The 19,697-nt window shown below is 47.5% G+C and overlaps 1 protein-coding gene across 1 annotated transcript in view; it reads right to left on the bottom strand.

The window, feature by feature from the left end:
• Positions 1-19,697, bottom strand: part of CACNA1F (calcium voltage-gated channel subunit alpha1 F) — a 291,317-nt gene that overhangs the window by 74,297 nt on the left and 197,323 nt on the right. The window contains exons 31-33 of the mRNA XM_086940156.1: positions 12,811-12,894; positions 10,170-10,190; positions 5,700-5,828 (exon numbers count right to left, since the gene is read on the bottom strand). Coding sequence (XP_086796282.1) covers positions 5,700-5,828; positions 10,170-10,190; positions 12,811-12,894 — 234 coding nt within the window. The remainder of the gene's footprint in view (positions 1-5,699; positions 5,829-10,169; positions 10,191-12,810; positions 12,895-19,697) is intronic.

The raw sequence follows: 19,697 nt of genomic DNA, 5'->3' as shown, positions 1-19,697 counted from the left end.
CTCTGCACTCACTACTCACTACTCTGCACTCACTACTCTGCACTCACTACTCACTACTCACTACTCTGCACTCACTGCTCTGCACTCACTATTCTGCATTCTGCACACTCACTCTGCACTCACTACTCTGCACTCAATACTCTGCACTCACTACTCTGCACTCACTACTCTGCACTCACTACTCTGCACTCACTACTCTGCACTCACTACTCTGCACTCACTACTGGCCCGGATGGCTACTTTCAAGAAAGCACAGACGTGGTAGCAGATTTCAGGTGTGCTCAAAAATTGTAAGTGGAGCAGATGCATATTTAAAACATTTCTCACAAAAATACTACCTCTGATGGCTGACCACCATTCATTTCACATCTATGGAAACTGAGGGGCAGATAACGTTTAAAAATATTTCATTTAACGTTTTCAGCAATTTTGTTTGTTTTGCATGTTTAGCTAATTCTCTGCTTTGAGTGACGTTTGCCAGACGTGAGAGTGCTTAATTGATTGCATAACACCGACGCAAGCACCAATCTGGCATGGCAATGAGTTGTAGTGTCACTCACAATGAGTGACAGCTGACATGCAGAAAGGCACCTCAGTGAGGTAGCTACAGATAAACCGAGTTAAACCAGGGAAGGACCCCCCCTCCCCCTCCCACGAAAGTCGTGCATCTGGACTCTTTTATGCGGCTGAAAGGAGACCATACAGAAGAAAGCGCGCGGCACATAAAGGCAGATTCCTGGAAGGAGCTGAAATGGGAGACGGCGAGGCCTTTTTCAAAGCAATTTTTTCTGCTGTCTGTGATACAATAGCAGCGCGGATGAGAAAACAGTGAATCATTGTAATTATTGCTTACTCCATATTCAGCGGCTGCTGATCTTTTTTCAAAGCTAAGGGTAAGGTGCGTACAGCACCGACTCAATTAAAGCACTGAATATAAGATCAGTGGCTGGCTGTCTCCACACTTATTAACCTGGTTGTCCAATGGTCATTGAGAAAGATTCTCAAATGGAGGCGGAAGCAAAGGTCCAGGATTAAAGGTGCTACCGTATTGGACAATGCCCAAGGCTTGCTGTGTTCGAGTGTGTGCGCTCGTGGGTGTGCAATTTACCTGACGCACGTAAGATTAAAATGCAAAATAAGCCTTGACAAATTCAATAGGTATGATTTTGCATGGCGTGCAGGTCAGGCGTGCACGCACCATACACAGCCGCACCGGAAGTCAGGCAAGGTCGCCTGTGACGGGGGCGGAGCCGCGACCGGACCGGAAGAGGAGGCAGGCGGAGGAAATGCGTCGAGCGGCCCGGGGCTCCTGCGAGCGTGGAGAGCCCCGGGGCCGACAACAGGACGTTGCACACGTGTTGCGGGACTCCCTTGACCAAGAGGGAGTCCCGGGAAAGGAGCCGCAGCGTCAACTCCCCCTGCCGGTGCGGAGAGCGGAGTCCCCCAGATTGCCACAGTAAGTTAAAGGGGAGAGGGGGGGGCCGGTGCACTTGTGTGTGTGTGTGTGTGTGTGTTTGCGTGTGCGCGCGCGTGTGTGTGTATGAGTGGGGGGGTTCTGTATGTATGTGCGTGCGTGAGCGCTTCTGTTTCTATGTATGCACATGCGTGTGTTGTGTGGGAGCCTCGCGCAGCGCTCGTACTAATGCGCGTGCCAGTTTAGATTCGCCTGCGCGCGCCAGGAGTGTCTCCTGGGAAGCACACTCGCTGACAAAAGATCTCGGCGGAGACGCGCTTCCGCGCGGCTAGCCGAGACCTAAAAAGCACATAAGTGGGCCAAGTAGGGACACCTTTAATCCATTAGGCCTGGTGGCTGGGTCCCAAAGGGAGCCCTTCAGAAGACCCCCAAAAAAAGTCTGCAAATCTACTGCAAAATGAAAAAAAAACAAAAAGTCTGGTCTCCGGGGTTGTTTTGAACCCCCTCCTCTACCGCTCTCCACCCCACCCCCCTGGGGAGAGGCCATAGCTAGTTCTCTTGGTTTGTGAAGGGAGCACAAGCCCCCCCTCCCTAAACCTCGAGGAGGCCCCGGAGACCCCATTCCCCGGGGCAGCTCTATAAAATAAGAGGAGAGGGGTACGCACCCCCTTGCGGTGCCTTGATAGGCACTGAGGACTCCATCCTCTAGGGCTGAAAGTTTTACAAAAGGGGAGAGAGGCTGCATGGACCCCCTCCCAGAGCCTGCCAAGGCCACAGGGACCCCATCCCACAGGGCCAGCTCACACACTATTCCCGGGAAACCTACCCATGGACACAGTGGTTTCCCTGATTGCAACATGGGCAGGGAAAACAGAAGTAAGCTCCCAGCCAGCAGGAGCTTTGAAAATGATCGAAGGACTGATAGCCATGCTCAACAGCTCAGGATACCAGACCCTCCATGCCCAGTCCGAGGCCACAAGGACGACTTGGGCCTGGTCGCTCCTGATCTTCTTGAGCAGGCTGGGTAGCAGTGGTAAGGGTGGAAAGGCGTTCAGGAGTCCTGAGGTCCACTCAAGACGAAAAGTGTGTCCGAATGAGAGCTGACTTGGAAATTCCAACACACAGAACTGCTGGCATTGCGTGTTCTCAGAGATATCAAACAGATCTAACCAAGGCTCTCCCCACTGCTGAAAGAGGCCTTCGACTTCCCACAGATGGAGATGCCATTTGTGATCCTCTAGGCATCTTCGGCTGAGTTTCTCCGCCCTGGCATTCAGAGAGCCAGCCAGATGAAGAACCACCAGGGATATGCCCTGCTGTTCCAGCCATGTCCAGAGATGCAGGGCCTCTTTACAAAGGCCCCACAACCCCACCCGCCCGCATGTTGTCAGTACCACATGGCGGTAGTTTTTTCCGTGAACACCTGCACTAGCAGTCCCTGGTTGGAGGGTAGAAAGGCTTTCGAAGCCAATCGGATTACCCAGAGCTCCAACAGGCTGATGTGAAGACCGGATTCCGCTGGAGACCAGAGTCCTCTGCTTTTCACCTCTCCCAGATGGCCGCCCCATCCTGGAGTGATGCATCTGTCACTACTGTGAGATCTGATTGGGGAAGGGAGAGGGGTCTGCCGCTGAGCCTTTTGCGGTACGTTAGCTACCCCTGCAGATCTTTCACAGTCCTTACCGAGGTTTGGACCAGGTCAGAGAGATTTCCCTGATGCTGCACCCACTGGAACTTCAGCTCCCACAGCTGAGCCTGCATATACCAGCGTGCTTGTCTCACCAGCAGGATGCAGGAGGCCATGAGTCTCAGCTACCTCGGAGTTAGTCTCACTGAACTCTGGGATAGAGGCTGAACATCGGTATCAGAGACAGAATATCCTGGACTAGCTGCTCTGGAGGATAAGCCCAAAACTGCGCGGTGTCCAGAACAGCTCCAATGAAAGGGAGCATCTGAGAGGAAGTCAGCTGTGAATGTGGCACGTTGAAAGTGAAACATGGCAGCCTGTGGAGAGCCCGCCTTCAACAGCCAGTCGTGGAGATAGGGGAAGTCTGGCACCCCTGATCCCCGCAGATGAGCTGCAACCAGCGCCATCCCCTTGGTGAACACCTGAGGGGCACTGGTACGGCCAAATGAAACACAGTGAACTGGAAGTGCTCACGGCCAACTGAGAAACACAGATAATGTCTGAGGCAAGGCAGAGTGGAAATGAGGAACTATGCGTCCTGCAAGTTCAACGCTACTGTCCAACTCTACTATCCCTTCTCATGGGTCCAGGGTAGACAGGCTCTGAGCCAGGGTGAGCATCTTGAACTTTTCCTTATCGAGGAAGTAATTTAGAAGGCGTAGATCTAGGATAGGCCAAAGGCCTCTGTCCTTTTGGCACCAAGAAGTAGTGGGACTAGCAACCATGACCCACCTCTGGCGTTGCTACCCTCTCTATGGCTTCCTCGGCCAAGAGAGCCATGACTTCCTGGCAGGAAAGGGCTAAATGTTCCTCCATCAGTCGGTCATAAAATGATGGTGTGGTGGGAGGGGTAGTCACAAAGGGGAGGGAGTACACCCTTCGGACGATCTGCAAAACCCACTTGTCCGATGGTATTGACTTCCAGCGGGTCAGGAGATGGCAAATCCTCCTGCCAATTGGGTGGCCATGATGGTATGAGGGCAGTTTAAGAGGGTTTGGAGCCTGTGACTGCCAGGGATGTGTGGGGGCATGTGGGGGGTGGACTGGGCTGACCGCTGCCTGCGACCCACGGGGTCTGAGGGTACCGCACCCTCGGCCATGCAGAGGCTGGGCGACATGCGCAGCAACTGGGAGGTCTTGCAGTGAGGTGTACCATCATAATCACAGCGCTGCAGATAAAATGCAGTTAGAGCCGACCTGCCACAGACTCATGGAGGTGTCGCCACACTGCTCATCACTGGGGTGGAGAATGAAAGGTAAGGGGATGGATAGTTATGGTGGAGATGAATCACAGGGACTCTACAACAAAGAGGCCTCTTACGAGGTACAGACTCTTGGTCACTGAAGAAAGGCTGCCGAGGGCAAAGACGGATTGCCCAGGACAGTATGGATGTGGATGTGAGCAAAGAGCACAGCATTGGCGACCCCGAGTCCCCTGGTCCCGATCATTGTGCAGCCGGATTATCATCAGGAGCAGCTGCCCATGGGGATCCATCAGCAGACATGGAAAGAAGACAGAGAATGCCTTACAAAAGGACAGCGAAGGAGCTGATGTCGTGAGTCTGAGGGCGGCAATAGGTGTTTCATGGCCGTTCATCATGTGTGGAACGAGGACAGATTGGTCAAGTCTTTTCCTTTACCATAGAAGTTGACCGTAGATATGATGGGAGACCCATCCTGCTCCGAGCACTGGTCCAAGCTGGGACAATGCCAGGGAGCGGCTTCCCAAGAGTGTATGTCAGTACTGGAGAAAAGGAAGCTTCTTCCCTGATTTAGGATTAGGACACAAATCGAAGGATGATAGTTTCAGGATTGAGTCGGAAGGTGTTGCCTTTAAACTTCCTTCTGCCATTCCCGGGAAGAGGCGCTCTCGTGTTTAGCTTCACCTACTTGTATAAGGAGATCAGGTAAAGGGTGGGGGGGCATGTTGGGTGCAGAGGGATGTCTGAAGACCCAGGCGACTAAGTTAGCACTGGATTGATGGAATCAGGTCAGGCAATAAAAGGAGATGGTGAATATAGGCCTCTAGGCACAGCAATCCTACCAGCAGTGTTCCAATAGGTGATCTAAGCAGTCTGAGGATTTACCAACAAGCTGCTAGGACTGGGACAGTGTCAATCATCTGCCAGGCTCCTCTACCTCTGAAAGGCAGCAGGACTGGGGAAGAGTCATTCCCGTGTTAGCACAGCTGCCTCTGCATGGCCAAGAACCAAGAGAGTCTGTAACATGTCAGGGTTCATCCTCTCTGAAGTGCCATTGTGATTGGGACAGCCAATCACATGGTAGAAATAAATACCATTGAACGACATTGTCCAAGTATGTAATATGTCAGGCTATATGGCTCTTCATGGACATTACTGCGGTGGCCGAGATGATCGCATGTCAGGATAGCCGGTTGCTGCAAGGGCTGCGCAGAGACAATCCTTGCCACAAACGAGGCTGGCTCTGCTTCAGAAGGAAGGGAAGAGAATGAGCAGGAAAACCCAGTCAGGAGCAGTAAAGCTCTTTCCTCTCCACTGTACATTCTAGAACAGTCTCTCTCTGCCTCCCTGCATACATTAGAAATCACCTGGAATCCACATTCCAATCCATACTCACCTGGAAGGATTTGATGAAGGTCCACAGGAGGGTACGGATGCCCTCCCCCTTGCTCAGCAGCTTTACCAATCGCATCACTCGGAACAGACGGAAAAACGTGATGGAGATACGGGAGCTGTCCTCTGAGCTCTAAGAGAGAAAAACAGAGAGAAATGAGCATAGGCTGGATCCAGTGTAGCTTTTATGCAGACCTGAGGAACAGGCGCTTCACAGCAACGGAAGACTAGCATCATCAGCGGGAAAAGTTAAGATGTAGCTGCACAACCAATGGTAGAGCCCTCAACGATAGCAATGAAGTTAAAACAACTCGGGAAACACAACACCACTGATGGAAGAGACATAGACTGTAGCAATGAAGTAGAAACAGCTCAGGAACTACAACACAACTGATGGAAAAGACATCGAATTTAGCAATGGAATCCAAACAACTCAGGAACCACAACACGACCGATTGAAGGGACATCGACTGTAACAATGGAGTCAAAACAACTCAGGAAGCACAACAAGACCGATGGAAGAGACATCGACTGTAACAATGGAGTCGGAACAACTCAGGAAGCACAACAAGACCAATGGAAGAGACATCGACTGTAACAATGGAGTCGGAACAACTCAGGAAGCACAACAAGACCAATGGAAGAGACATCGACTGTAACAATGGAGTCGAAACAACTCAGGAACTATAGCAAAACTAATGGAAGAGACACCGACTGTACCAATGGAGTCGAAACAACTCAGGAAGCACAACAAGACCAATGGAAGAGACATCGACTGTAACAATGGAGTCAAAACAACTCAGGAAGCACAACAAGACCAATGGAAGAGACATCGACTGTAACAATGGAGTCGGAACAACTCAGGAAGCACAACAAGACCAATGGAAGAGACATCGACTGTAACAATGAAGTCGGAACAACTCAGGAAGCACAACAAGACCAATGGAAGAGACATCGACTGTAACAATGGAGTCGAAACAACTCAGGAACTATAGCAAAACTAATGGAAGAGACACCGACTGTACCAATGGAGTCGAAACAACTCAGGAAGCACAACAAGACCGATGGAAGAGACATCGACTGTAACAATGGAGTCGGAACAACTCAGGAAGCACAACAAGACCAATGGAAGAGACATCGACTGTAACAATGGAGTCGGAACAACTCAGGAAGCACAACAAGACCAATGGAAGAGACATCGACTGTAACAATGGAGTCGAAACAACTCAGGAACTATAGCAAAACTAATGGAAGAGACACCGACTGTACCAATGGAGTCGAAACAACTCAGGAAGCACAACAAGACCAATGGAAGAGACATCGACTGTAACAATGGAGTCGAAACAACTCAGGAACTATAGCAAAACTAATGGAAGAGACACCGACTGTACCAATGGAGTCGAAACAACTCAGGAAGCACAACAAGACCAATGGAAGAGACATCGACTGTAACAATGGAGTCGAAACAACTCAGGAACTATAGCAAAACTAATGGAAGAGACACCGACTGTACCAATGGAGTCTAAACAACTCAGGAAGCACAACAAGACCAATGGAAGAGACATCGACTGTAACAATGGAGTCGAAACAACTCAGGAACTATAGCAAAACTAATGGAAGAGACACCGACTGTACCAATGGAGTCTAAACAACTCAGGAAGCACAACAAGACCAATGGAAGAGACATCGACTGTAACAATGGAGTCGAAACAACTCAGGAACTATAGCAAAACTAATGGAAGAGACACCGACTGTACCAATGGAGTCGAAACAACTCAGGAAGCACAACAAGACCAATGGAAGAGACATCGACTGTAACAATGGAGTCAAAACAACTCAGGAACTATAGCAAAACTAATGGAAGAGACACCGACTGTACCAATGGAGTCGAAACAACTCAGGAAGCACAACACAACCAATGGAAGAGACATCAACTGTAACAATGGAGTCAAAACAACTCAGGAAGCACAACAAGACCAATGGAAGAGACATCAACTGTAACAATGGAGTCGAAACAACTCATGATCCATAACAAATCTAATGGAAGAGCAAAGTATTGTACCAACAGAGTTGAAACAACACTCTTACCACAACACAATCAATGGAAGCACACTCAACTTTAGCAATGCAGACAAAACAACTCTGGCTCCTCAACACAAGCAATGGAACGGTACTCAACTATAGTGACATTCACAGGAAACTAATGGAGGAAGTCATATGACAAACAAACTACAACCAGGGAGTTGAAACTTTCAGGCATCGAATCACAAACAGAAGAGCATTCAATTATACCAAAAGGGTCAAGACGCCATGGGATGGCAGCAAAAATAATTATTTCTATTGCTATTTATACTTGAAAAGCACATGAGCAACCAAGGGAGGCAACCTGGCCCTGGCTGAATGGAACAAAAAGGGCTGTGTGTGGTCAACACCCACTTTGCGAAGAGCCACGTTTTGAAAATGTTTCTAAAGGCAAGATGACCGCAGGTGGGTCGACGAGTGGGGGCAATTATTCCAGAGCTGACCAGCCCATAGCAGAAAAGCTAGCCGCCTGCTTGAGCTTGACTGAATTGAGGAACATTTAATCCGTTAGTGTTTGCAGAACATAGAGGTCTTTGAGGGACATAACGTTGCAGTTTATTCAAAAGCATACATAGACCTACTTGGTAAAATGCCTGCTGAGTCAAGCACAATGACTTAAATAAAATGTTCTTGTGCAAGGGGAGTCAGTGAGGTGAGTGCGGGGCTGCTTCAGTAGCATCACCTCATGGCAGGAGTTGGTCTCGGCACACTGGAGCCCAGCTAACCCCTTGTTGAGATGTGTAGGAGCACCTAAAAACAGGGCATTTCATATTCAACGCTGTTCAAAATGGCACTCTGGACTATTAATGGATGCCACTGGCAAGGGAGGTCAGATTATGGGTAGACTCCTCATCATGTAGAAGCAGGAGGCAGTGAGTGTATTGAGGTTCTGTGAGAATCGTAATGACGTTTTCGACTTGTTCGAATATGGACGAGTTTGGTATCTATGAACCGCAAATGACGAGTTTAGTGGGTGTGCGCATTTTCGCTACACTACTTTGCACCGTTCGTCTTATTCGTGGGTTTCTCCATCTGAACCCACGGGTTCCATTTTAGATACGGCATCCATTTTGTTTCTTGCCCTCAAGTAGTCAGCGAACGGACACTGTCCGCTTCGTGACCCTGGGATTCCCATACTCTTGCGGAAGACACATGTTCCTTTGAGGGTGTCTTTATGACGAGGGGGATGACACAGCAAAGGCAGATGGCTCCGCTCGAGGCTCATCTTGCCGTGCTGGTCTATTGTTTCAGCCGTGCATGCATTAGGCACGAATCCTTTGATCCTGCAATCATGCTTCCGATATTGCCCCCTACACTCTTTTTCAATCTGTTGTCTGTCTTTGTCTTCCTTGCACCTGTTTCTGTCTCTTCTCTTAGCTCGTTTACAGCCAGAATGGAATGTGCCTAACGGTGGGATAGCGTGCTTTTACAGTTGGGAACCGGCAATGTGACTGTAATTATGTTCCGGGCTCCTGAATACATGAAAGCAACCCTTTTGAAGTTTACTGCGGGAACTGAGTTGTAACCTTTTGTTCACCATGTTGTGCAATGACGAAAATGTGTATAAAAGGAGCGATTCACTTTTGCAATTCGAAGCAGTCTCTCAGAACCTACACATTGTGTACTTCTTGCGATTTCTGTATCCCTGCAGTAAATAAACGCTGATCTTTGACGCCGAAGGAAGTGTCCCGTGTCTCTATGATTTGTACGCCGGAACAGGTAACCCACGAAGGTTTCAGGTGTTGTCCCTGGCACCGCTGGGCCTTAGAATAGCCCAGTCCTTCGATATTGACACAGGACTAGAGCGAGCGATCACAGTCCATTTGCAACCCTAAGTGCTGACCTGAAGTTGACACCACTAGGGCAAATTCTCCTCCAAAGGCCAGAAGCCTATTGGTGGAGCAGCCCTAGTTTTTCCAGGTGGCAAAACGCAACTTCGTTTTTTTCACTATTGAATTTTAGTGAGCCGGTGCCCAATCAACTTGAGATGTTGGAAATACAATCACAAAAAGAGGTTGTTCAAAGTGCATAAAGAAATGCGCACTCACATCAAACACACAAAGTGCATAAAGAAGTGCATGCTGGCATCAATCACACAAAGTGCAGGGCAGTAAGAAACCCAAATCAAGAGGCATTAATAGTGGATGATCTCCACAATGGAAGCTAAAGAGCAGGCGTGGAATAGATGCCTCAGGGGTGCTGACAGTTTTCCATACGCCTCAGTTTAGGGGACCGTCTCAAAGGTGCCGTGGGGCTCTCCCCTCCATCGACACAGCGCTTACCTCTCTCCAGACACGCTCCATCTCTCCCATCATTCACCCCGGAAGCTCACACCTCCTCCCTATAACATGTATTGTATCAATCACAGACAGTGAAGGGTGGAGCCTGTTACCTCTCCGACGTGCCATCCGTTCTGTGCCCGGAGGAGCAGACGAGGACGATGATGGTGACGATGATGATGATGAAGACGGCGGTGATGATGATGACGATGACGACAAAGATGATGATGATGATGAAAACAACGATGATGATGATGACGACGATAATGATAAGAACAGCCGTCCCAAGGTGATATGTGAGAGACACAATGACAGATGAGACAAAGCAAAAGATGAGCAACAAAGCGCCAAATCACCAATGAGAGACAGTCACAGACATGCCACTGACTGAGGAGACAAAGGGACACATGAAAGACAGACTGACAGACACAATGCAGAGACCGGTGAGAGATGCAGTCACTGGGGAGAGCCAGAGACAGAGGCAGCCGTGCAAGCTCAGAGGCGCTATTGTTAACAAGTTTAAGAAGCTCACTAATGCACCTCTCTGTGGTACCAATGAATGCCGCAGGGCCACGGAATGACCGTCCCAGATGACTGAGCATAGTGCAATGCATCTGCGAAACCAAGCATCTCACTACCTGTCATCGGACCAGAACAACCAATACCCCTAGATTCTTAAAAAAGGACAATCTGCCCAAAATGCATGAAAGTCTCATATTCAAAGCAGTGATCTCAGTCAGCACTAGCAGCAACAATTAAAAGTAAGTCATGTTTGTAACCTGCTCGCTCACTAGACACAGCTGAGAGCCGTCACGCTCCAGCACTCCTGGCCATGTGCACTCGTGCTCTGCAGTATCACAGCTCACTAGGAAGAACCTTCAGAAGGCCTGGGGAGGGCTATAAATTTCTGGTAGTGTCTTTCTTTTGGTTTCCTGTGGTGCTTACTGGACAAGCGCTTAGAGACCCCTGGGTTATATAGCGCTATACAAATCGAAAGAAATAAATAAATAAATAAATAAGACGGCGAGTCCTTCATATTCACCAGCAGCCTTTGCGGATCACTAGATGAGCCTGACTGATATTCACCAGCAGCTTGCATGGATCACTCTGTGAGGGCTAGCTGATATTCACCAGTGGCTTTTGAGGATCACTATATGAGGGCTGGCTGATCTTCATCAGCGTATTCTACTGTGTCGCTCTACTGTTGCTGACTGAATCTAGCATCTATAGCAGATGCGTTTGCAATCTTAACTGCACCTTCCACAAGAATGAACACACTTTTACCCTTAGAGTTCCACTTGCAGCCTTCTTTATCCATGGGGTGGTGCACAGCAGACATCAGTTATCGAATGCACTACAACGTATTCCATTACAACGCGGTCTTTACAACGACTGTGTTGTTACATTGCAAACCATTACATAACAAGTTGTTTCAAAGACTTTGCTGTAGGGGGCGCGCTGGTGTTGAGTTTACAATCCAACACCTTCCCTGTTGTTGCACAAACTGGATTTGGAATAGTAAATTATAATATTCCTATGTCCAGCGTACCCCCTTCAGCAAGTCATTGTAACGACTTGCGATGTACTCGTTTGCGTTGTAACAACGCGGTCATTGTAACGACCACGTTGTATTGGAATGTGTTGTAGTGCATTCATTGTAAAGAGATATATTTGTGGTGCACTGTGTGGAAGGGTTTCTGCCTCTACCCTGTACAGCAGCTCACAGCACCGGGTCAGTCTTTACTTGATTTAAAATAAACGCAGGGGCTGAATTAGTGGACCAGTGTTTCATTTCTCAAGGGGTCTACAGTGGCAGTTGCCAGGTTTTTCATGGTGAGCAGACCTCCTTCCCACAGAATACGAATGGACCTGGAGCTCCTCTGAGATTTTTCTTTAAACTCTAATAAATGCTTTCTTTACAGCAGTATTAGGAAGGTGGAAACGGTGAAACACTTTTTCAACAGGAGCACAGCATTTGTAAACATCATCCGGAGGCGGATCCCGTGGCACGAGCTCGGTGCTCGCATCTCCAGGACTAATAAATCGTTTCACTCTGAATCCCTAGTAGGGGTTTCTGGATGGTCATGTGGTGATGCATTCACATCATCATTGTCATCATCAGCTGAACCTGAAGGCAAAAGATCTCGGCCTGCATGGCAAGATCTCCTCATACGGCTACATTACTCTGCCTTGTCAAGGAAGTGCCCCCCTCTGCTGGCCTGGCAGACCAGAGTACAACCCATCAACCTATACATGAACCCCCAAGTCCTTTCACTGCTGTGTCATGAGGGGTGTAAGGTATGTATCAGTCCCTGTCATAGCTCCCTGATACAGCCTCACATGCTTACAAGTGCAAATACATTGCACAGCTTTCCCTGCATGTCCCGCCCTCTCACCACAGTATTCAAAGTCAGTGACCTGTAGGAAGGCACAGAAGAAATAATGCTCTCTCCTCCCCAGGACAGTATCCAACCCTCCGAGCTATTCTGCACTATAAGAAACAAACCGGAGAGGAGAAAGAGTGATTGATTGACAGACACAGACTGACTCAGACAAGAAAGATTTACAAAAGACAAGTATATGTGAGACACACTGACAGCCGCACAAAACAAGGCCATAAGAAGACCGACACTGGCAGGCGTGCGCCCACACAGATCTGCCCAGCTGCAGTGGCCTGGTGACAGTCTGATGCCAGGGAGGGTTTGAGCATCTCATCTACAGCATGGTGCAGCTTGGCACCAAAGACCAACTCACGTTCACTTCTGTCACTGCGATGTCCACCAGGCTGCCCACCACAATCAAGGCATCAAAGGTGTTCCAGGCATCGCAGAAGTAATGCTAGAGGAAGAAAAGAGGGATACTATCAGAGAGAGCAGACAAAGGGAAGGGGACCACTGGAATCAGAAAGAAGGCATCAACAAGAGCTGCTGTCACTGAAAGAGAGCACACAGCAACAGATGCTGTCACTGAAAGAGAGCACACAGAACCACAATCATCTGAAAGACAACACACAGGAGTCCCTGTCATTTGAAATAGAGTACACAAGAGTTGCAGTCTTCTAAAAATGAACACACAAAAGCTGTTGTCATTTGACAATAGGCAACAAGAGTGGCTCTCATCTTACAGACAGCACATAGGAGCTGCTGTCATCTGAAAGAGAACACACAACAAACGTGTTGTCATCTGAAAGTGAGCACACAAGAGCCGCTGCCATTTGAGAGTACACAACAAGAGGCGCATTGTCTAAAAGACTACAGAAAACCCAATGGTCCCTTGGGTCGAATGTCTCTAAAGATCTACTAACCCCCTGACGTCTGATACCTTATGGATATAGTGGCATATCAATCAATGAGTGACCAGGCCCAATATACAATGTTTGACTTTAAGGGTGCAATCCTGGTCGGGCTCCGTTGAAAAATAACAGCTGCACAGGACTATTCTATGTCTGGGGAGAGGGGGAAGTGTATACCAAGGAAAAACTTAAGGGCTCTTCTAATATCCAAGGAATGCAAAGATCTTTCTGTTGGGGATGATGGATCGATGAAAAATACTGGCAAGTAAATAGTCTGATTTATGTGAAAATCAGATACTACCTTGTAAAAAAAGAAAGATGTGTCCTTAGAACTACTTTTTTACAATGAAATACTGTACAGGCTAGACGGCTGAAAGAGCTTGGAGATCGCTAACTCTTCTGGTGGAAGTAATGCCTACTACAAAAGCTACCGTCTGTGAAAGGAGCGGCAAGGAGGTCTTGGGTATTGGCTCATATGGAAGAGCCATTAACTTTGATAAAACCAGATTCCGTTCCCATGAAGGTGGAGGTGGACTAATTGGAGGGTACACTTTCTTCAATCCTTCCAAGACGTGTTTGATTAACAGGATGGTAAAAAAAAGGTTTTTTAAAGTATTTTTGAGATGACCCAATACTGTATGCAGTAATGGCAGCCAGATGACTTTATTGGAAGAATGCTGACTTGGCACCTTGAAATGAGTAATGAACAAGAATCTCCTCTTAGAAAAGAACAGGATTACGCCCATTATTCAGGAACCGTATGATTAATCTTTTCCATTTCAAAGCGTATATTGATATAGATATTTGTATATTGATATAGATATTGGTATATTGATATAGATATTGGTATATTGATATAGATATTGGTATATTGATATATCGGTTTGGCTTCTTTGAAATGCTCATGGAGTCTTCCGGGACATTCAAACGGCCTCCTGATCTTTGATTGCCTTGGGGTTCGTGCAGAGGTACAGGTCACATGATGATGAGTCCTGTTTGGATCCAACACAGCATAGATAGTCCTTGCTTGGATCCGTGATTGACATCTGTCCATCACACCTACAACAGGGCTGAAAGCCTGGTTTCTAAGGTAAAGACAGGTTTCTAGCACTGCACCAAAAACAATTTGGAGAGAAGAGTCTTCACCTCAGAGCTGAGGAAAGAAGCTCCAGATATGTGTTGAAAGGTGAGAAAAACAGAATTGACATCAGTGTGCTAAAGTGGGACGACAAAGCTCCAGTGACGCCATCCCGACTCTGTTTCTAGCATTGGGTCAGAGCCAGCACCTTCTATGAGCACCAGAGTCAGAGGTTTCTGGATCCGCACTGGTTCCAGCTATATTCAAAGGTGAGGAATCTACAGGTAGAAGTATCCATCAGGAAGTTAAGTTACAATCAGAGTAGAGAGAGTCCACACGAAGATGACATTAGTCATCACACAGCAAGGATACGACTATCAGATAATAGTATAATATGGACATCAATCGTCAGAGGAAATAAAGAGGGCAGGGTGTTGCACAACAGAAACCCAGCATCCTGGAAAGATTACAATAGATACAAACCACATAGGACTACGTCAAAGAGAAAACACAGTAAGGCCTGAAATCTTCAAGAAAAGAAAGTACACAACAAGTGGATACTGTGTCTCAGAAAAAAGATAAACCTGGGATAGCAATTTTTAGAAAAAGAGAGAGAGAGAGCACACAACGAGCACACAATGAGCACAAGCATCATAGGTAGAAATTACACATCAAAAAAACAAATCGTGCACCACAGACAATCATCCCCGAAAACACCAAACAATAAGGACAGCTGTCATCTGAAAGAAACCACTAAACAAAGAACATCCGTCACTAGAGAGCAGTAACACAACAAGGAAATGAAAGACTCAAGAGCATTGGTCACCAATCAGGAAATGGACAATGAGGGCGGGTGTCATCGGGAGAACAATCATACAACAAGACACTCCTGACAGCTCTATCAGACAGGGACACACAATCATCAGGAGAACAATCACACAACAAGACACTCCTGACAACTCTGTCAGACAGGGCCACACAATCATCAGGAGAACAATTACACAACAAGACACTCCTGACAGCTCTGTCAGACAGGGCCACACAATCATCAGGAGAACAATTACACAACAAGACACTCCTGGATAGCTCTGTCAGACAGGGCCACACACTCATCAGGAGACCAATTACACAACAAGACACTCCCAACAGCTCTGTCAGACAGGGACACACAGTCATCAGGAGAACAATCATACAACAAGACACTCCCGACAGCTCTATCAGACAGGGACACACAATCATCAGGAGAACAATCACACAACAAGACACTCCCGACAGCTCTATCAGACAGGGACACACAATCATCAGGAGAACAATTACACAACAAGACACTCCTGGATAGCTCTGTCAGACAGGGCCACACACTCATCAGGAGACCAATTACACAACAAGACACTCCCGACAGCTCTATCAGACAGGGACACACAATCATCAGGAGAACAATTACACAACAGGACACTCCTGGATAGCTCTGTCAGACAGGGCCACACACTCATCAGGAGACCAATTACACAACAAGACACTCCCAACAGCTCTGTCAGACAGGGACACACAGTCATCAGGAGAACAATCATACAACAAGACACTCCCGACAGCTCTATCAGACAGGGACACACAATCATCAGGAGAACAATCACACAACAAGACACTCCCGACAGCTCTATCAGACAGGGACACACAATCATCAGGAGAACAATCACACAACAAGACACTCCCGACAGCTCTATCAGACAGGGACACACAATCATCAGGAGAACAATCACACAACAAGACACTCCCGACAGCTCTATCAGACAGGGACACACAATCATCAGGAGAACAATCACACAACAAGACACTCCCGACAGCTCTATCAGACAGGGACACACAATCATCAGGAGAACAATCACACAACAAGACACTCCTGACAACTCTGTCAGACAGGGCCACACAATCATCAGGAGAACAATTACACAACAAGACACTCCTGACAGCTCTGTCAGACAGGGCCACACAATCATCAGGAGAACAATTACACAACAAGACACTCCTGGATAGCTCTGTCAGACAGGGCCACACACTCATCAGGAGACCAATTACACAACAAGACACTCCCGACAGCTCTGTCAGACAGGGCCACACAATCATCAGGAGAACAATTACACAACAAGACACTCCTGGATAGCTCTGTCAGACAGGGCCACACACTCATCAGGAGACCAATTACACAACAAGACACTCCCAACAGCTCTGTCAGACAGGGACACACAGTCATCAGGAGAACAATCATACAACAAGACACTCCCGACAGCTCTATCAGACAGGGACACACAATCATCAGGAGAACAATCACACAACAAGACACTCCCGACAGCTCTATCAGACAGGGCCGCACAATCATCAGGAGAACAATCACACAACAAGACACTCCCGACAGCTCTATCAGACAGGGCCGCACAATCATCAGGAGACCAATTACACAACAAGACACTCCCGACAGCTCTATCCGACAGGGACACACAATCATCAGGAGAACAATCACACAACAAGACACTCCCGACAGCTCTGTCAGACAGGGCCGCACAATCATCAGGAGAACAATCACACAACAAGACACTCCCGACAGCTCTATCAGACAGGGCCGCACAATCATCAGGAGAACAATCACACAACAAGACACTCCGACAGCTCTGTCAGACAGGGCCACACAATCATCAGGAGAACAATCACACAACAAGACACTCCTGACAGCTCTGTCAGACAGGGCCACACAATCATCAAAAGAACAATCATACAACAAGACACTCCCGACAGCTTTGTCAGACAGGGCCACACCATCATCAGGAGAACAATTACACGTTTAGGAAGAATACTTCCCACCCCAAGCCAGGCACTTTCAAGGCGTGGAAGGACATAAATTACAACAACCTAAATATACTTCTAAATAATACTAAACCTGAGCTATCTAACGATCCCTGTACTTCTACTTCCCAATTTCATGAATGGCTGAGTGACGCCACGTCTCAACTGGCACCCGCTAAGTCCCACTCAAGAAACAGAAGTACGCCGACTGCTCAGTGGTACACAGAAGAGCTAAAAATACAGAAACAATTAACAAGAAACAGGGAAAGGTATTGGCGACGAACTTACGACAGTGAAAGTAAGAATAAATATAAAGAAGCTCTAGCCACTTATAAAACTTTGATCACGACAGCAAAGAAGCACTTCTTCTCTCTGCAGATAGAACATGCTATAAATTCCAGCAAACAGCTGTATAACATAGCTAAAACCCTATCGGGTAACACACCAGACTTAAACCCCCCCCCATCACAATCACTATGTGATGCCCTGTCTGAGTTCTTCTTCACAAAGGTGAATAATATATACCAAGCTTTCACCTTGGAACCTAATACTACCGCTGCCCCTCTCTCGCAGACAGTTCTGAGTAATACCATGACGAGTTTTAAACCTTTAACGACCGATCAAACTAAAACCATACTGAGGTCCATTAAATCAGGCTCTGCATTGGACCCTTGCCCCACTTCGGTGTTAGCCATGGTTTCAGATACAATTACTCCCATTATCACTCATGTTTGCAATATAATATTGAGCTCTGGGACCTATCCAGACTCTTTAAAAAACACATTGATTAAGCCTTTGCTTAAAAAACCAAATCTTGACAGGAATGATCTGAAAAATTACCGGCCTATAGCAAGTCTTCCTTTTTTGGCCAAACTGACAGAGAAAGCCATGAACCAGCAGCTGTCGGAATATATAGAGAGAAACAATCTGCTTGATGATACCCAGTTTGGGTTCCGTAAATATCATGGAACCGAAACTGCTCTCATCAAAGCAGCGGATGATATTAGACTCATCCGGGACCAAGGAGGGACAGCTTTGCTGGTACTCTTGGACCTCTCGGCAGCATTCGACACGGTTGACCATAAGACCTTGGTCGACCGTGTCGAAAAAATGGGAATCCATTCCACTGCGAGAAACCTGCTTGCCTCCTTCTTGGCTAATAGAACTCAGGCGGTCACTCTTGGACCATTCCAATCTGCCAAACTGTTGTTGCCGTGTGGGGTCCCTCAAGGCTCATCCCTTAGTCCGACACTTTTTAACATCTATGTGTCGGACCTTGCTAGTGTCATCAAAGCACATGGGATGAGCCTAACCTCATACGCAGACGACACACAGTTGGTGTTGGCCATTAAGGCTGATGGACAGGAGGTGGCAGAACGGTTCCAAAGAGGCATGACAGCTATCGGTGAGTGGATGGCAGGAAACTGCCTGAAGCTCAACTCCGAGAAAACGGAGGTTGTCATTTTTGGCAATCTCTCGCCATCGTGGCCTACTACTTGGTGGCCATCAACATTTGGCACCCCACCTTGTCCGACCCCCAAGGTGAGAAATCTAGGAGTTACCTTTGACAACCAGCTTAACTTTATGGCTCATGCCAATAAGGTAGCGTCCACGGCCCATTTTAAACTCAGAATGATAAGGAAAATCTTGCCTTTTCTGCCTGACACGGCCGCTAAGACCCTGGTCACGTCATTGGTTTTAAGTTCACTAGATTACTGCAACGGACTCTTTCTGAATGCACAATCCAGAGTCACAAAAAAGTTGCAGACGGTACAAAATGCGGCTGGACGCCTGCTGTCCAAAAAAACAAAATTCGCACCCATCTCAGATACTCTGAGGTCCTACCATTGGTTGTCTATCCAAAACAGGATAAAGTTTAAAGCTATGTGCATAGTCTACAAGGTAATGCAGGATCAGGGGCCTCGCTTCCTAAAAGATCACCTAATACCTTACAGTCCTGCCAGAAAGCTACGATCTTCATCACTTAACCAATTAGTGGTCCCACGTAGCAGAACAGTCACATGGGGTGACCGCCGCTTCCTAGTTGCGGTCTCCAAAATCTGGAACACCCTACCATACCACATCAAAGCCAGTCCATCGCTCTTACAGTTTAGAAAAAATCTGAAGACGTGGTTATTCAACCAATAATACAGTACACCCACCGCATCCTCACCTCTAAGGAATGACATTACTGCAGTCTAGCGCTGAGACACCCAAGGGTAATTGTTCGCGCTTTATAAGTGTCAGAAAATAAATAAATAAACAACAAGACACTCCTGACAGCTCTGTCAGACAGGGCCAGACAACAAGTTCCAAAATTGTCAACCACAATCACTGGACCAGGAACACAATACTGACAGCTGTCATCAAGGAGCAGTCAAAGAGGAACACCATTTACCCAAAGAGGCAGACACTATCAGACAGAGCCCACAC

The sequence above is a fragment of the Lissotriton vulgaris genome, chromosome 10 (assembly GCF_964263255.1).
Source record: "Lissotriton vulgaris chromosome 10, aLisVul1.2, whole genome shotgun sequence".
Classification (NCBI taxonomy): Eukaryota; Metazoa; Chordata; class Amphibia; order Caudata; family Salamandridae; genus Lissotriton; species Lissotriton vulgaris.
The sequence above is the reverse complement of the archived record's forward strand: the minus strand, read 5'-3'. Positions and strand labels throughout refer to the sequence as shown.